Source organism: Aulonocara stuartgranti, assembly GCF_965226115.1.
Source record: "Aulonocara stuartgranti genome assembly, chromosome: 20".
Taxonomy (NCBI): domain Eukaryota; kingdom Metazoa; phylum Chordata; class Actinopteri; order Cichliformes; family Cichlidae; genus Aulonocara; species Aulonocara stuartgranti.
In genome coordinates, this window is record NC_138956.1 from 7,039,915 (window position 1) to 7,053,386 (window position 13,472).

General features: G+C 38.4%; 1 protein-coding gene across 1 annotated transcript; it reads left to right on the forward strand.

The window, feature by feature from the left end:
- Positions 1-885: 885 nt before the first annotated feature.
- Positions 886-12,547, forward strand: LOC309696663 (taste receptor type 1 member 1-like). The gene is made up of 6 exons (XM_082517985.1): positions 886-1,336; positions 8,760-9,057; positions 9,151-9,876; positions 10,459-10,665; positions 10,940-11,060; positions 11,161-12,547. Exons 1-6 carry the CDS (start codon positions 1,275-1,277, stop codon positions 12,087-12,089), a joined length of 2,343 nt encoding a protein of 780 aa, XP_082374111.1. The 5' UTR covers positions 886-1,274; the 3' UTR covers positions 12,090-12,547.
- Positions 12,548-13,472: the final 925 nt, after the last annotated feature.

Below are 13,472 nucleotides of genomic sequence, written 5' to 3' on the forward strand. Positions count from 1 at the left end.
TGCTGAATCTTTGATTTTATTGTTTGCAGTGTATTACTTGCATCTATTTGAAAGAGTGAGTGTAAAGTTTTGCAGAAAATCAGTTTAAATGTTAAACAAATTTCTTCAAGTCAAAGACTATTGCATATAATTAAATTTTTGCTTGATGCAATGTGCATAAAATGAAAAGATTAAAACTAATAAAACAAATTAAAAAAAGACTTTTCCATTTGGTTCAATTTTATGTGATGGATTATGCAGAAAAAATAGAATTGGGCTGAAAGGTCTATGTGTTATTACATATTCAGGTTGTGTATCATGTTTTTAAAAAATAACAAAGTAACTAATTACTTTTGAAAATAAGTAATCAGTGAAGTAACAGGATTAGTTTTTTGAATAAGTAATTAGTAACTAATTACTTTTTTCAAGTAACTTGACCAAAATTGGTATTTAAGAACTTTGTTTTCTTCCATCCAGTGTTGCATTCTCCCTCATTCCACACTGTGTTCCGCCTGCCTGCCAGTCTGCCTCTCTGTTTAGTTTAATTTGTAATTCCTGTTCGGTTAGTGTCGGTTCCAGGTGTTCAGCAATAAAGCTGTTTTTTGAGTTTACCTTTTGCCTCCTGGAGTTTGAATTTTGGGTCCTCTAGTCCTGCCTGCTGCACACAGCCCATGACGGTAAGAAGGTGGGGACATTGCTCAAAATCCACTGTGTAGCTGTTCACTTTTGTTTTAGCAGCAAGAGCCTGTGCCATCGTCATCAGCTGATCACTCTGCTTTCCTTTACACATAACGGTTATGATCTAGCAGAGGTGTGGACTCGAGTCACATGACTTGGACTCGAGTCAGACTCGAGTCATTAATTTTATGACTTTAGACTTGAAAAAATGTTCTAAGACTTTTGACTTGACTTGGACTTTTACACCAATGACTTGGGACTTGAATTGGACTTGAACCGGTTTACTTGAAAAGACTTGATATTTTACCCCAAATATAAAATTTAACATGCATATTATATAGAGATTGAAAATGTGATGTCATTCACGGGTAGAACCGCAAAGGATTCTGGGAACTCGTGGCAAGCGGTACTAGCGCACGCAGGCTTTCAATTAAAATCAGTTATACAGCGATAAAAAGAAACACAAAAATGTCAAGAAGCTGTTGTATTATTAACTGCAATAGCCGGTCGCATGACAGCCACGGGAAGCCGACGGGTAAAGAGATCGTTTTTATCGGATTACGTGGTTGAAGATAAATTGTTCGAGCCATGTTTCCGAAGTAACAAAGAGGCTACGGATGGCCTGGATTGCAGCCATTCAAAGACCAAATATAACGTCCCAGAACCCTCCAGCTCACAGGTTAGTCTGCTCCAAGCATTTCCACAAAGGTCAGTCTGCTGTTGTAGTTAATGCGTCATTTTTCTTAACATAATTGGTGATATAGGTTACAAGCAAGTCTGGCGCTGAACAGAAATTGTCGCGCTATGCTCCTGTGTTTATTGTGCATAAATAGTGAATTGTCCTGACACAATATTGTGTTTCGCTTCTGTTATTATGGTACATTGACAAAAACATATACTTTTATTCACAGGATAAAACAGTTGTTTTGTATCACTAATTGTCCAGTACGATTACAGCATACAATATTATTGTCACTGCTACATTTCTGTGATGCTACCAGAAATTATTTACACTGCTAATTAATTACCATTGAGCTCAAAGGTTATATTAATAAACGGTTAACGAATGTGTATTTATGACGACGATTTGTGAGACTGGTAAACTTATGATACGTACGATGGTCTTTACTTTCTACACGGTGCATTTCAAGGTCCCGTACCCATCCGTCGGTAAACTGTACCTGGGCTTGTTGCAGTGACCGGAAGTTACTAAACTTCATGAGTGTATGCACTCACTCCAAGAAGCGTATAAATATGCATATAAATATGCTACGATGAGATAGCTGACTTCATCTAACTAGCAAATGTTTTCCAGGCTACGTTGGTGATGCAGTTTTTTTTTAAATGATATTTAAAAAAAAAAATCATTTACTTATGTATGATATTTTTGTCATGCGATTTTAAAGCCGGTCCTACAACCGCATCCAAGAATAACATGCAGCTTATCTCAGAACTGTCGGTGAAAATTATTCTTGGAGCTAGGTTTAATTGAGCTGCATTTTAAAGAGGTGCAATTTCACAATTTGTGTATATTTTCTAAGTTCACTATTTTGTCATGTGTTGAGAAAAACACAGATTTAAAAATTACATGGTCTAATATTTACATTTAGCATATAACTGCAACATGCTTTTTTTCGTTTTTTTTTTAAAGACTCGAAAGGACTTGAAATTCAAAATTTCAGACTTGTGACTTTACTTGGACTTTTACACCAGTGACTTGAGACTCGACTCTGACTTGCCTGACATTACTTGAGACTTGACTTGAGACTTGAGGATAAAGACTTGAGACTTACTTGAGACTTGCAAAACAATGACTTGGTCCCACCTCTGTGATCTAGTCCCATTTCACAAGGTGGTGTACTGTTCCAGATCATTTTCCAATTGCTTCATTTGATTTGTTTCAGCCGCAGATGACAACTGCAGACACATTTAAAGGTGTAAACAAAGTGATGAAAAAATTAAATGGTAGCCTATAGAAAACATATCCTCCAATCTCTAAAATGAGTGTAAGTTTGACATTGAAAAGACATCCACAACAACACATTTGAACTATAAATAGCTGGTACACGAAGGTCTGACGGACAACCACACTAGATGCGCAGTAGACATTGAAGAAAGACGCCATCTGACTTTACAAAACAACTCCTTCAGTGGACGTTCATATTTTATCCCAGACAGTTCACACAACATTTGAAATACACAGCTGGCTGAAGCACAGTTAAAACTGTATTTACATTATTTGACATTATTTTAACCAGGCAGTGTGCAAAGGTGAGACAGGCCCTTATATCACCCAATATGCCAGTAGCTAATTTGTTATAAACCAACTTTACTTGCCACAATCTCACATTTCTGAATAAAAACTCGGACAAAGCAGTTACCTTCATTATTACTTTCAATGAAAAGGTAACTCCATAAAGGAAGCATATTTGACACGACAGTTTACAGTACAGTGTACAGTACAGAAGTACCACCCCAGCCAGTAAATTTTAAAATGAAAATTTCAAAAAGCCTCCTTCGCTGACCAGACCTGCTGTGGGTTCACAAGGGATCACTGTTTAATGGTGCCCTGTCCATAGGCAGGTGGATCCTGAGGGCCAGTGGGGTGGGCTGCCCAGAGTCTGTTGCTATCTGGGAAAAAGAGTATTCACTACTGATCAAGTTTTACCTTAACGTAGTATGTCAATTATATTTTATTACTAATTCACCTTGTCATGGTGTGTGCATTTTACTTCCTGTTTTATTTTGATGGTGTCATATCTCATGTGTGATGTTCAGTTGTGTTCCCTGGCGTTTCCTATCTTCCTAATTACCTAGTGTGTATATATTGCCTGAGTCTCCCTTTGTTCGTGTCATCCCTCATAGTTGTGTCCTCCTTCACAATATGTTTTCTCCAATGTATCCGAGATTAGATTTTCCTGGTTTGCTATTTATTTTATTTTGACCTTTTTTTTAGTTCAATAAATCCATCTTTAATCTACCCCTCATGTTTCTGAATCCTGCATTTAGGTCCTACTCCCGCCTGCCAAGCAACCACCTTCACATTATTAATATGAAAACCACAGATAACTGATGAGATGGATGACAAGTAGTATGTCCTCTCTTTCCTCTGCCAGATGTTTTCTACAGTCATTGTGCCAGATATGAAGAGGAGGGGTGAGCCATCTCACCACTTTGTGGCAGAATTTACACTTAAGACCCTTCTTTAATGAAATAAAACATTTAGAAGATTAAGGAGTGTGTTTATTGGAATTTTTTTAACAATTGAATACTTTTGGTAATATAGTGTATTACAAACAGTTGTACTGTAATTATAAAATCCAAACAATTATGTGCATGTAAAGCTGTTGGTGTACCATTAAAATTTAAAGATGTGAAAATTCTAATGTGAATAATTTCTCACATCTCTCTACATTAAATGCCAACTAGTGATGAAAAAAATGACATTAAATCTGTGTGATTTCTCTCTTGACATCGTGTTAACATTAAACTCATCACATCGTTTTGTAACACTGTAAAATTACATGGCTTACATGTCTGTAATAATGGCATCTAAATACATTAAAAAGAGTGACTTCATATGTTTTTCCATGCTTGACAAAATACTTCAATAGCAACAGTTAATTTTCTTTAAGCAGTTTTCCAAAAGTTCTTCTTGAATACTGGTTTAATATAAGTGGTGCAGTTATGCTATTTTTAAGTTGTGTTCTAAGTCTTGGTAGCATTTGTTTATGCAAATACTGCAGCCACTTGTATACTAAAGTAGAAAAAGAGGAAATGGTATTTCATCGGATAAGAGCAAGCATTTGCTTATATATCGGGCATAAGCCTGACAGTCAAATTCTGTTATAGTTCACAGTAATTTGGCAAAAACCTCTTTAAGAATGAAGAATATTCTTGCTTATCTGTGTGCACTGGGGTCTTTTCTACATGGCTTTGATCAATGCACTGTGCCAGATTCTGAGTTTCAGAGAGAAGGAGATTATTTGATAGGTGGACTTTTTAATATTCATCAGGCCAATAGCTCTATCCATCTATCCATCTAGATAGATAGATAGATAGATAGATAGATAGATAACCTTGTAAATTGTGTGTAATTGTTTTACTGAGAAATGTATTTATATGCAATGCACTCATACAGTTGAACAGAAATACTGGAAATCTTTTCTGACATATAGCTGATTGTTTCATGGAACAATAAAATGAAAAAATGAAAAAAATTCCATCCATCCATCCATCTTCATCCGCTATGTCCGGGGCCGGGTCGCGGGGGCAGCAGCCTAAGCAAAGAGGCCCAGACCTCCCTCTCCCCAGCCACCTCCTCCAGCTTGTCCGGGGGAATACCAAGGCGTTCCCAGGCCAGCCGAGAGATATAATCTCTCCAGCGTGTCCTGGGTCTGCCCCGGGGCCTCCTCCCGGTGGGACATGCCTGGAACACCTCACCCAGGAGGCGCCCAGGGGGCATCCTTGTCAGATGCCCGAACCACCTCAGCTGGCTCCTTTCGATGTGGAGCAGCAGCTGCTCTACTCTGAGCCCCTCCCGGATGGCCGAACTCTATCTCTAAGGGAGAGGCCAGCCACCCTTCGGAGGAAGCTCATTTCTGCCGCTTGTATCCGCGATCTCGTTCTTTCGGTCACTACCCACAGCTCGTGGCCATAGGTGAGGGTAGGGACGTAGATCGACCGGTAAATTGAGAGCTTCGCTTTTACACTCAGCTCCCTCTTCACCACGACGGACCGGTGCAGCGTCCGCATTACTGCAGCTGCAGCCCCAATCCGTCTGTCGATCTCCGGCTCCCTTCTCCCATCACTTGCAAACAAGACCCAGAGATACTTGAACTCCTCCACTTGGGGCAGGAACTCATCCCCGACCCGGAGTGGGCACTCCACCCTTTTCCGGCTGAGAACCATGGCCTCAGATTTGGAGGTGCTGATCCTCATTCCCGCTGCTTCACACTCGGCTGCGAACCGTTCCAGTGCGAGCTGGAGGCCTTCACCCGATGAAGCCAACAGAACCACATCATCTGCAAAAATCAGAGATGAGATTCTGAGGCCACCAAAGCGAAAGCCTTCCGCCACTTGGCTGCGCCTAGAAATCCTGTCCATAAAAATTATGAACAGAACCGGAGACAAAGGGCAGCCCTGGCGAAGCCCATCACCCACCGGGAACGAGTCCGACTTATTGCCGGCAATGCGAACCAAGCTCTTGCAACGGTTGTATAGGGATCGAATGGCCCGTAGCAATGGGCCAGACACCCCATATTCCCGCAACACCTCCCACAGGACACCCCGAGGGACACGGTCGAATGCCTTCTCCAAGTCCACAAAACACATGTAGACTGGTTGGGCAAACTCCCATGCACCCTCAAGTATCCTGGAGAGGATAAAGAGCTGGTCCAGTGTTCCGCGACCAGGACGAAAACCGCATTGTTCCTCCTGTATCCGAGGTTCGACTAACGGACGAACTCTCCTTTCCAGCACCCTGGCATAGACTTTCCCAGGGAGGCTGAGGAGTGTGATCCCCCTGTAGTTGGAACACACCCTCCGGTCCCCTTTCTTAAAGATGGGGACCACCACCCCGGTCTGCCAGTCCACAGGTACTGCCCCTGATCTCCACGCAACATTGCAGAGGCGTGTCAACCAGGACAGCCCTACAACGTCCAGAGCCTTCAGGAACTCGGGGCGGACCTCATCAACACCAGGGGCTCTGCCACCAAGGAGTTGTTTAACTGCCTCAGTGACCTCGCCCCCGGAAATTGGCGGGTCATTCCCCTCATCCCCAGACTCTGCTTCCTCCTCGGAAGACGTGTCAGTGGGATTAAGGAGGTCCTCGAAGTATTCCTTCCACCGCCTGACAATTTTCTCAGTCGACATCAGCAGCGCTCCGCCAGCACTATACACAGTGCAGGTAGAGCACCGCTTTCCCCTCCTGAGACATCTGACGGTTTGCCAGAATCTCTTCTGAAAAAAATTCTTGTATGTAATAATATGTAATATATGGTTTTATGGTTGTTGTGAAATAAATCTGTATAAAACAATTTTAGGTTCAAAAACATTGGAAATATCATTTTAATTTCACAGTCACACATCTATATATGTTAAGAAGCAATTGTATTTCAAGCTACTAAATAACAATATTTCCCTCATGGAACTTGTACTTTTGTTAATTTCACTGTAGATCATGTTCTTAAATATACAAACACTTTGAAATCTTACAAGATTATATATTAATTAAAAGGCTAATAAAATTCAGTGATATTTTTAATTTTATTGTCTTAAACATTTTAACATCAAAATGTACTGCAGTTTAATAACAGTAAATTTCATTCAATTAAACTCAGTTGTGTAGCGGGCTTCATTTTCTGCTCAGCTATTTGGTTAATGTTGTCATACAAATCTGACCACATGTGCGCAGGACTCCATATAAAATTATTTTCTTTATGCATATTTTAAAGAAATATTTGATACAGATAACATTTACATTTTTCATCAAATTGAATTGAATTGCAGGTGACCCATAGGGGCATAAAAATACCTGTACACAAAACACGAGAAGAACACACATGATATTAGGATATATATTTTCTAAAAATAATCAGTTTTATGATGAATACTATGTTGAAACCGTAGCTTATGCCTGGCCACTTGTCATTGTTATTCACAGTGTAGTGTGTGCAAATGATCTCACCAATGTCCTGTTTGGTCAAAGGTTAGGTCATGCAAAACAGGATGTTTATGCAACAGGATGTATCATTTAGGCATAACCCAAAGATACATCCTCGAATTATTAATACAGTTTGCATGTATGCATATGCTTGTAACCCCATATTATTTTCCAGCCAAATCAGTACTTGTATACCGTCATACATGGGTTTTCCCTTAAGCAAAACCTACATTAAAGAAAACTCATCACTTAAGACTGTTGAAAGGTTGTAATAATGTGTCTATTCACTTAATTAGTTCTCTGATTTACTTTGTCTTACTAACTGTCACTTTTCCTATGCTGCTCTCTTTTAGAGATCTGCAAGTAAATTTACGGTGCCTTTATGGTTTAGCTGAAAAAAGTGTAATAATAAATAACTGTATATAATATAAAATAATAATTGTATCATAAGAGAAAGCAATAATATATATAATGCTTTATCAGTCTCTAACAAAAAGTATATTTTGCCACTTTCTTGCAAACCCCTAATCAAAAAACTTTTACAACTATGAACATATTTACATGTAGTATGAGCCATTAGGGATTGTTAAAGACAGTGGTATTATTACATTCTTTTGAAAATTTATTCTAACCAGTGTGCTGCCAGTATTTATCAAGCTTCTCCAAGGATTCTTGGCTTAAGTTTTATCATGCAGTTTTCAGGCATTATGACAATGGGTTTCTGCATTGGATACATTTTTTTAATAAATCATTTTTGGTAACATATAATCAAGTGCAAGTTAAAAGAATGCCTCATTTATCCACAGCTGGGGGCATTTCAGTTACTATCCAGTCATCAAAGGCACTTAGCAACTTGAATGTGTTTTGCATACTAATTTGTGAATTGTCTTCCAACCATTAACAAGTACGTATGTACGATATCAACAGCCATGCATCATTAAGCTCATGGAAATAAATAGTGGTAACTTGCTCATACAAGTAGTGCATTGCTTCTTATAAGCACAGTGTAATCTCATTAGATGCCAGATCAGACTGGCAAATGGTAACTATGAGGCATTTTCTTACTTCTCTGTATCTGCTGGGAACTTTTTTACATACTTTGACTAAATGCACAATGTCAGCCACAGACTTCCATCTGGATGGAGATTATTTGATTGGTGGACTTTTTAATATTCATTATGCCCATGGCGGTATTTATCAAACAAAACCACAGGCCATTGACTGTTCCAGGTAAGCTTTCTAACCAAATCTTGATATGTGGAACTCTAAAAGTACCAAATGACACACCTTACATTATATAACTTCACCTAAACTAAGTCACTGAGTGTAACTTAGTAGCACATTTACATGTAACTACATTAAGATAACTACATTAAGTCAGCTGTGAACAATTTTTATGTTTCATTTAAAAGCTTTTACTCTCTTTCTCTGTCAACAGTCAACCATTCAGTCTCTCAGACTATCGGAGGTTTCAGATGATGAGATTTGCTGTGGAACAAATTAATAACTCTACCTACATACTGCCAAATGTGTCCCTTGGGTATGAAATATTTGACCACTGCTCAGATACAAAGAACTTCCCAGGAATTTTAAATCTTATCTCAGTAAATGGCCTGATTCAACCTTGGTTTGAACCACTCAAGAATTTTTCCAGAGTGATGGCAGTGGTTGGCCCTTTTACAAGCACAGATGCCCTGACTATAGCCCCGCTCTTCATGACAGATCTCATTCCTATGGTAAGTTAGAATTATAAACTAAAATGAAGTTCACCTAAAGTTGTGAATATATGACGAGAAATAGTAAAAATGTCTCCATTACTCTCTCGACAGGTCAGTTATGGAGTTGGCAGCTCTCGCCTATCAAATAAAATAAAATTTCCTTCCTTCCTACGGACAGTGCACTCCAATGACGGGATGATTGAAGTCATTGTTAAGATCATAGTGCACTTCAATTGGCGCTGGGTTGCTTTCCTAAACAGTGACAATGATTATGGTCGTGATGGCCTAGATCTTTTTATAAAGAAGATCGACGGTACTGACATCTGCCTAGCTTATACGAATGCTCTCAATGACAATACAAACTACTCCCAAATATTCGAACAGATAGAAGCACAAAAAATACATGTTGTCATTGTTTTTGCTCCAGAAGCGACTTCAGAAGCTCTTGTTGAGACAGCAGTACAAGTGAATTTCAGAAATAAAGTGTGGATAGCATGTGACACCTGGTCCATTAACAAAAGGCTTTCCAAGATGAAAGGAATCAGAAACATTGGAACTGTACTAGGTGTGTCTCAGCCAGTAGAGACAGTACCTGGCTTCAATAATTTTATCTACTCTACCAAAAGACAGACGTTTTTTAAAAATGAAGCACAAACTGGGTTTTGTAATCAGGCTTGCAACTGCAGCTACGTGACACCAGAGGATATCATTTCAGCAGATGCGTCTTATTCATTTACTGTTTATTCAGCTGTGTATGCCATTGCTCACGGTTTACACAATGCCTTGCAATGTGGAGATGGTAAATGCAGTGATAAGATTACCCTGTTCCCATATATGGTAAGTGTGCAAACAGTACTCAAGAGATTATGTGTTTCATCTTACTGACAACTGTAACCTCTATGTGTGTCTAAACATTTTAAAATACTGATCCTTCCTATCTTTTTTGTGATCACACACTGCATAGAGCAAGGTATATAAGGTGGGTAAACTAGAATAAGATGCCACCCTCTCTATCTCTAAGTTTATTGAGCTTAAACGTCAGTATCAGAAGTAACATCAGAAATAGTTCTCCAGGCTTCTTGAAGGACATTGCAGCTGCATTTTGTTCTATTCTCTGTCAAGATCACCCCATACTGCACCAATCATGTTAAAGTCTGGACTCCTTTGGCTAGATTATTATTCCAGCAGAGTACCTGATCAAGTGGAGGGCATAGGCATAGTATCAAATCTTACGTCTCTCTTAAAATGCATCCATCCAGCCATTACCTCCTACTTCTTGTGTCCTCAAAATCCTTAAAATGTACCCTTTCTGTAAAAGGTTTCACCATTCTGCAGTTTCTCCTTTCTCTGGGATATTTCAACAGCCTAAGTAATAAGTGTGAATATCCTGTTACAGTTACCTCTTTATGCCTACAACAGGTTTTAGAAGAGTTGCAGAAGTCAAACTTTACACTTTTAAACCAGAATATTCAATTTGATGAGAATGGAGATTTCAAGTCTGGATCATACTCAGTAGTTTTCTGGAATCAGACTGGAGATGCACAGGAGATTGGCTTTTACAGCTTTTATCCATCTCTTCAATTCTTCATCAACAACACCATGATTAAATGGTACACAGATGGAGATGTAAGTTGTGTTTTTGAATCTTTTCATACAGTATATCAACACTTTAGACAGTATAAAGTAATCAAATCATCGTTTTTTGTATCTTTTTTCCTTTCAAATGATACATTTTTACATAAAGACACACTAGTGTAGTTATTCAGGGCAAAACATACTATCGAGTAAATAAACAGATGGTGGTTGTTAGTATTTAGTGAGCGGCCCTAAATTTTAAAAACTGTGGCTGCAGTCCTTTTCCTGTTGTCTGTATATTTTACAAAATAATATCCTTGAACAGGTACCTACTTCATTATGTTCAGCAGAATGTCCTGTTGGATATGTACAAAAGCAAACTGGAATCCACAAATGCTGTTTTAACTGTGAAATATGTCCAAATGGAACCTATATCAACATCACAGGTAAATTATTTTAAGAGTTTCATGTATCATAAGTTACCTGCAGCATTTTCTTTTTCAAAAATCAGTTTAATGATGGTCTGTCCTTTTGTTGTCTAAACAGAAGATCGCTACAACTGCATCAACTGCAAAGACACACAATGGTCTAAAAAAGGAAGTATTTCATGTGATCTGCGTGTAGTGGAGTATATGCCATTTACAGACAACTGGGCTATACTGATCATGGTCGGTGCCTGGGCCTTAGTGGGCATGACATTATCCATGTCTGTTCTCTTTGTTGTTAACTATAACACACCTGTTGTCAAATCTGCTGGGGGACCAATGTGCTTCCTAATTTTAGGCTGTCTCAGTCTGTCTAGTCTTAGTGTATTTTTTTACTTTGGCAAGCCAACAGTTGCTTTCTGTGTATTAAGATACTTGCCATTTCTGTTATTCTACACTATTTGTTTAGCATGTTTTGTTGTGCGCTCTTTTCAAATTGTTTGTATTTTCAAAATAGCAGCCCAGATACCCAAACTCCACAGTTGGTGGATGAAATATCATGGACAGCACCTAGTCATCACTGTGGCATTTATCACTGAGGCTTTCTTGCTTCTTATTAGCTATTCATATGCTGCACCCAAACCCTACCAAAACAAAGTTTGGTACCCAGACAAAATCCTACTTGATTGTGAAATTAATCCTAAAGCAATATCTTGCTCTGTGATTTTACCTTTATTGTTGTGCTCTCTTTGCTTTGCTTTCTCCTACATGGGAAAAGACCTACCAAAAAATTACAATGAGGCCAAAGCAATAACTTTTTGTCTCCTCCTGCTGATCTTAACCTGGATTGTTTTTGTCACACAATATATGCTTTACCGTGGGAAATTCATCCTAATGTTTAATGCTCTGGCTGTACTCTCCAGCCTCTACTGCTTTCTGTTGTGGTACTTCCTCCCAAAATGTTACATCATAATTTTTCAGCCACACCGAAACACACCTAAGTACTTCCAAAGTCTCATTCAAAATTATACCAAAACAATTAGCCAATAGCTGCCTCTAATAATTTTGTGTCTCCACAGGCAGAAAAACTAATGTACTCAGGACCTTCTGCTAAAATGTTGCTTTTAAGTAATTTTCTTATTTAGATCAGGAGTTCTCTTTTGGTAAATATGCTTATGGATTTTTGTGACAAGAGTTAGATGAAAATGAATGAGAAGATGTTGTTCTCTCAAAAGTTACCAGTCTTACTTACACTTATGTTGCTCTAAATGAAATTATCTCTAAATGAGATAAGACAATTAATTAATTAATACCTGTTTACAATGTAATTACATAAATATATATTTTCCTTTGGACCAAGATAATCTGTTTTTTTACCTTGTTCCTAGGCTTTACGATCAATTGGTTCTGAATAGAACCTTGTTCTCAACAAAGCCGTAGGAGAGTGGTATCAATTCTCTCATCTTATTCACAAGAAAGCAATTATGTGTACTGTATAAAATGTAAACTTTTCTTGAATGGATAGGTTTTCTTTGTTTGTTTTTCTGTAGTAGTAGCAGTACTAGTGCTTTTCACTCATATTGCGCTTAATTAATAAGCAAAACCCAATAAAGTTTAACCATTACTAGACAAGTCGTGAATTCTCCAGACTTAATTTATTTATCAACACATCAAGTTTGGAAGCCAATTCTGTCCAACTGCAAAATGTTGTTTTGTAATTTTCCCTTTGTTATTGTGCTCTCTTTGTTTTCCCAACAGGCAACTTGTTTAAGCAAGGTACAGACAAATCAGTGATCATGTAGATAAGACATGAGATGTTTATTTACATTTTTCAGTGATGTTCTGTACCCCCTAGAGCAGGGGTGTCGAACTCCAGGCCACGAGGGCCGGTGTCCTACAGGTTTTAGATAACATCCTGGGTCAACACACCTGAATCAAATGATTAGTTCATTACCAGACTTCTGTAGAACTGCAAGGCACATTGAGGGGGTAATTTAGCCATTTAAATCAGCTGTGTTGGATCCAGGACACCGGCCCTCAAGGCCTGGAGTTCGACACCTGTGCCCTAGAGTATAGTATAGTAATACAACATCTCACTAAAAACATCCTTGTATACTATCATTCATTGTTCTGAATTTAGTCCAAGTACCTGTAGCTGCATCTTTATTACAATGTGGATTTCTAAAATGCCTCTTTTCATGATAAATTGTGGGGTTTCCATCATTAATCGCCCGTTCTAGCAAACTTACCTAGCATTTATACAAAAGCACTGCTCTGCTGCTTGTTTAGACACTTTTTAAGGGTACTCAAGCATCCTTAAATTTCAATTCTATTATTTAGAAGTAATAATGTAATTTTATGTTATCTCACCTCTAATATCATATTCTGGCAAACTGTTTATTGACAATGTTGCATGTCAGAAGGAAACAGGTT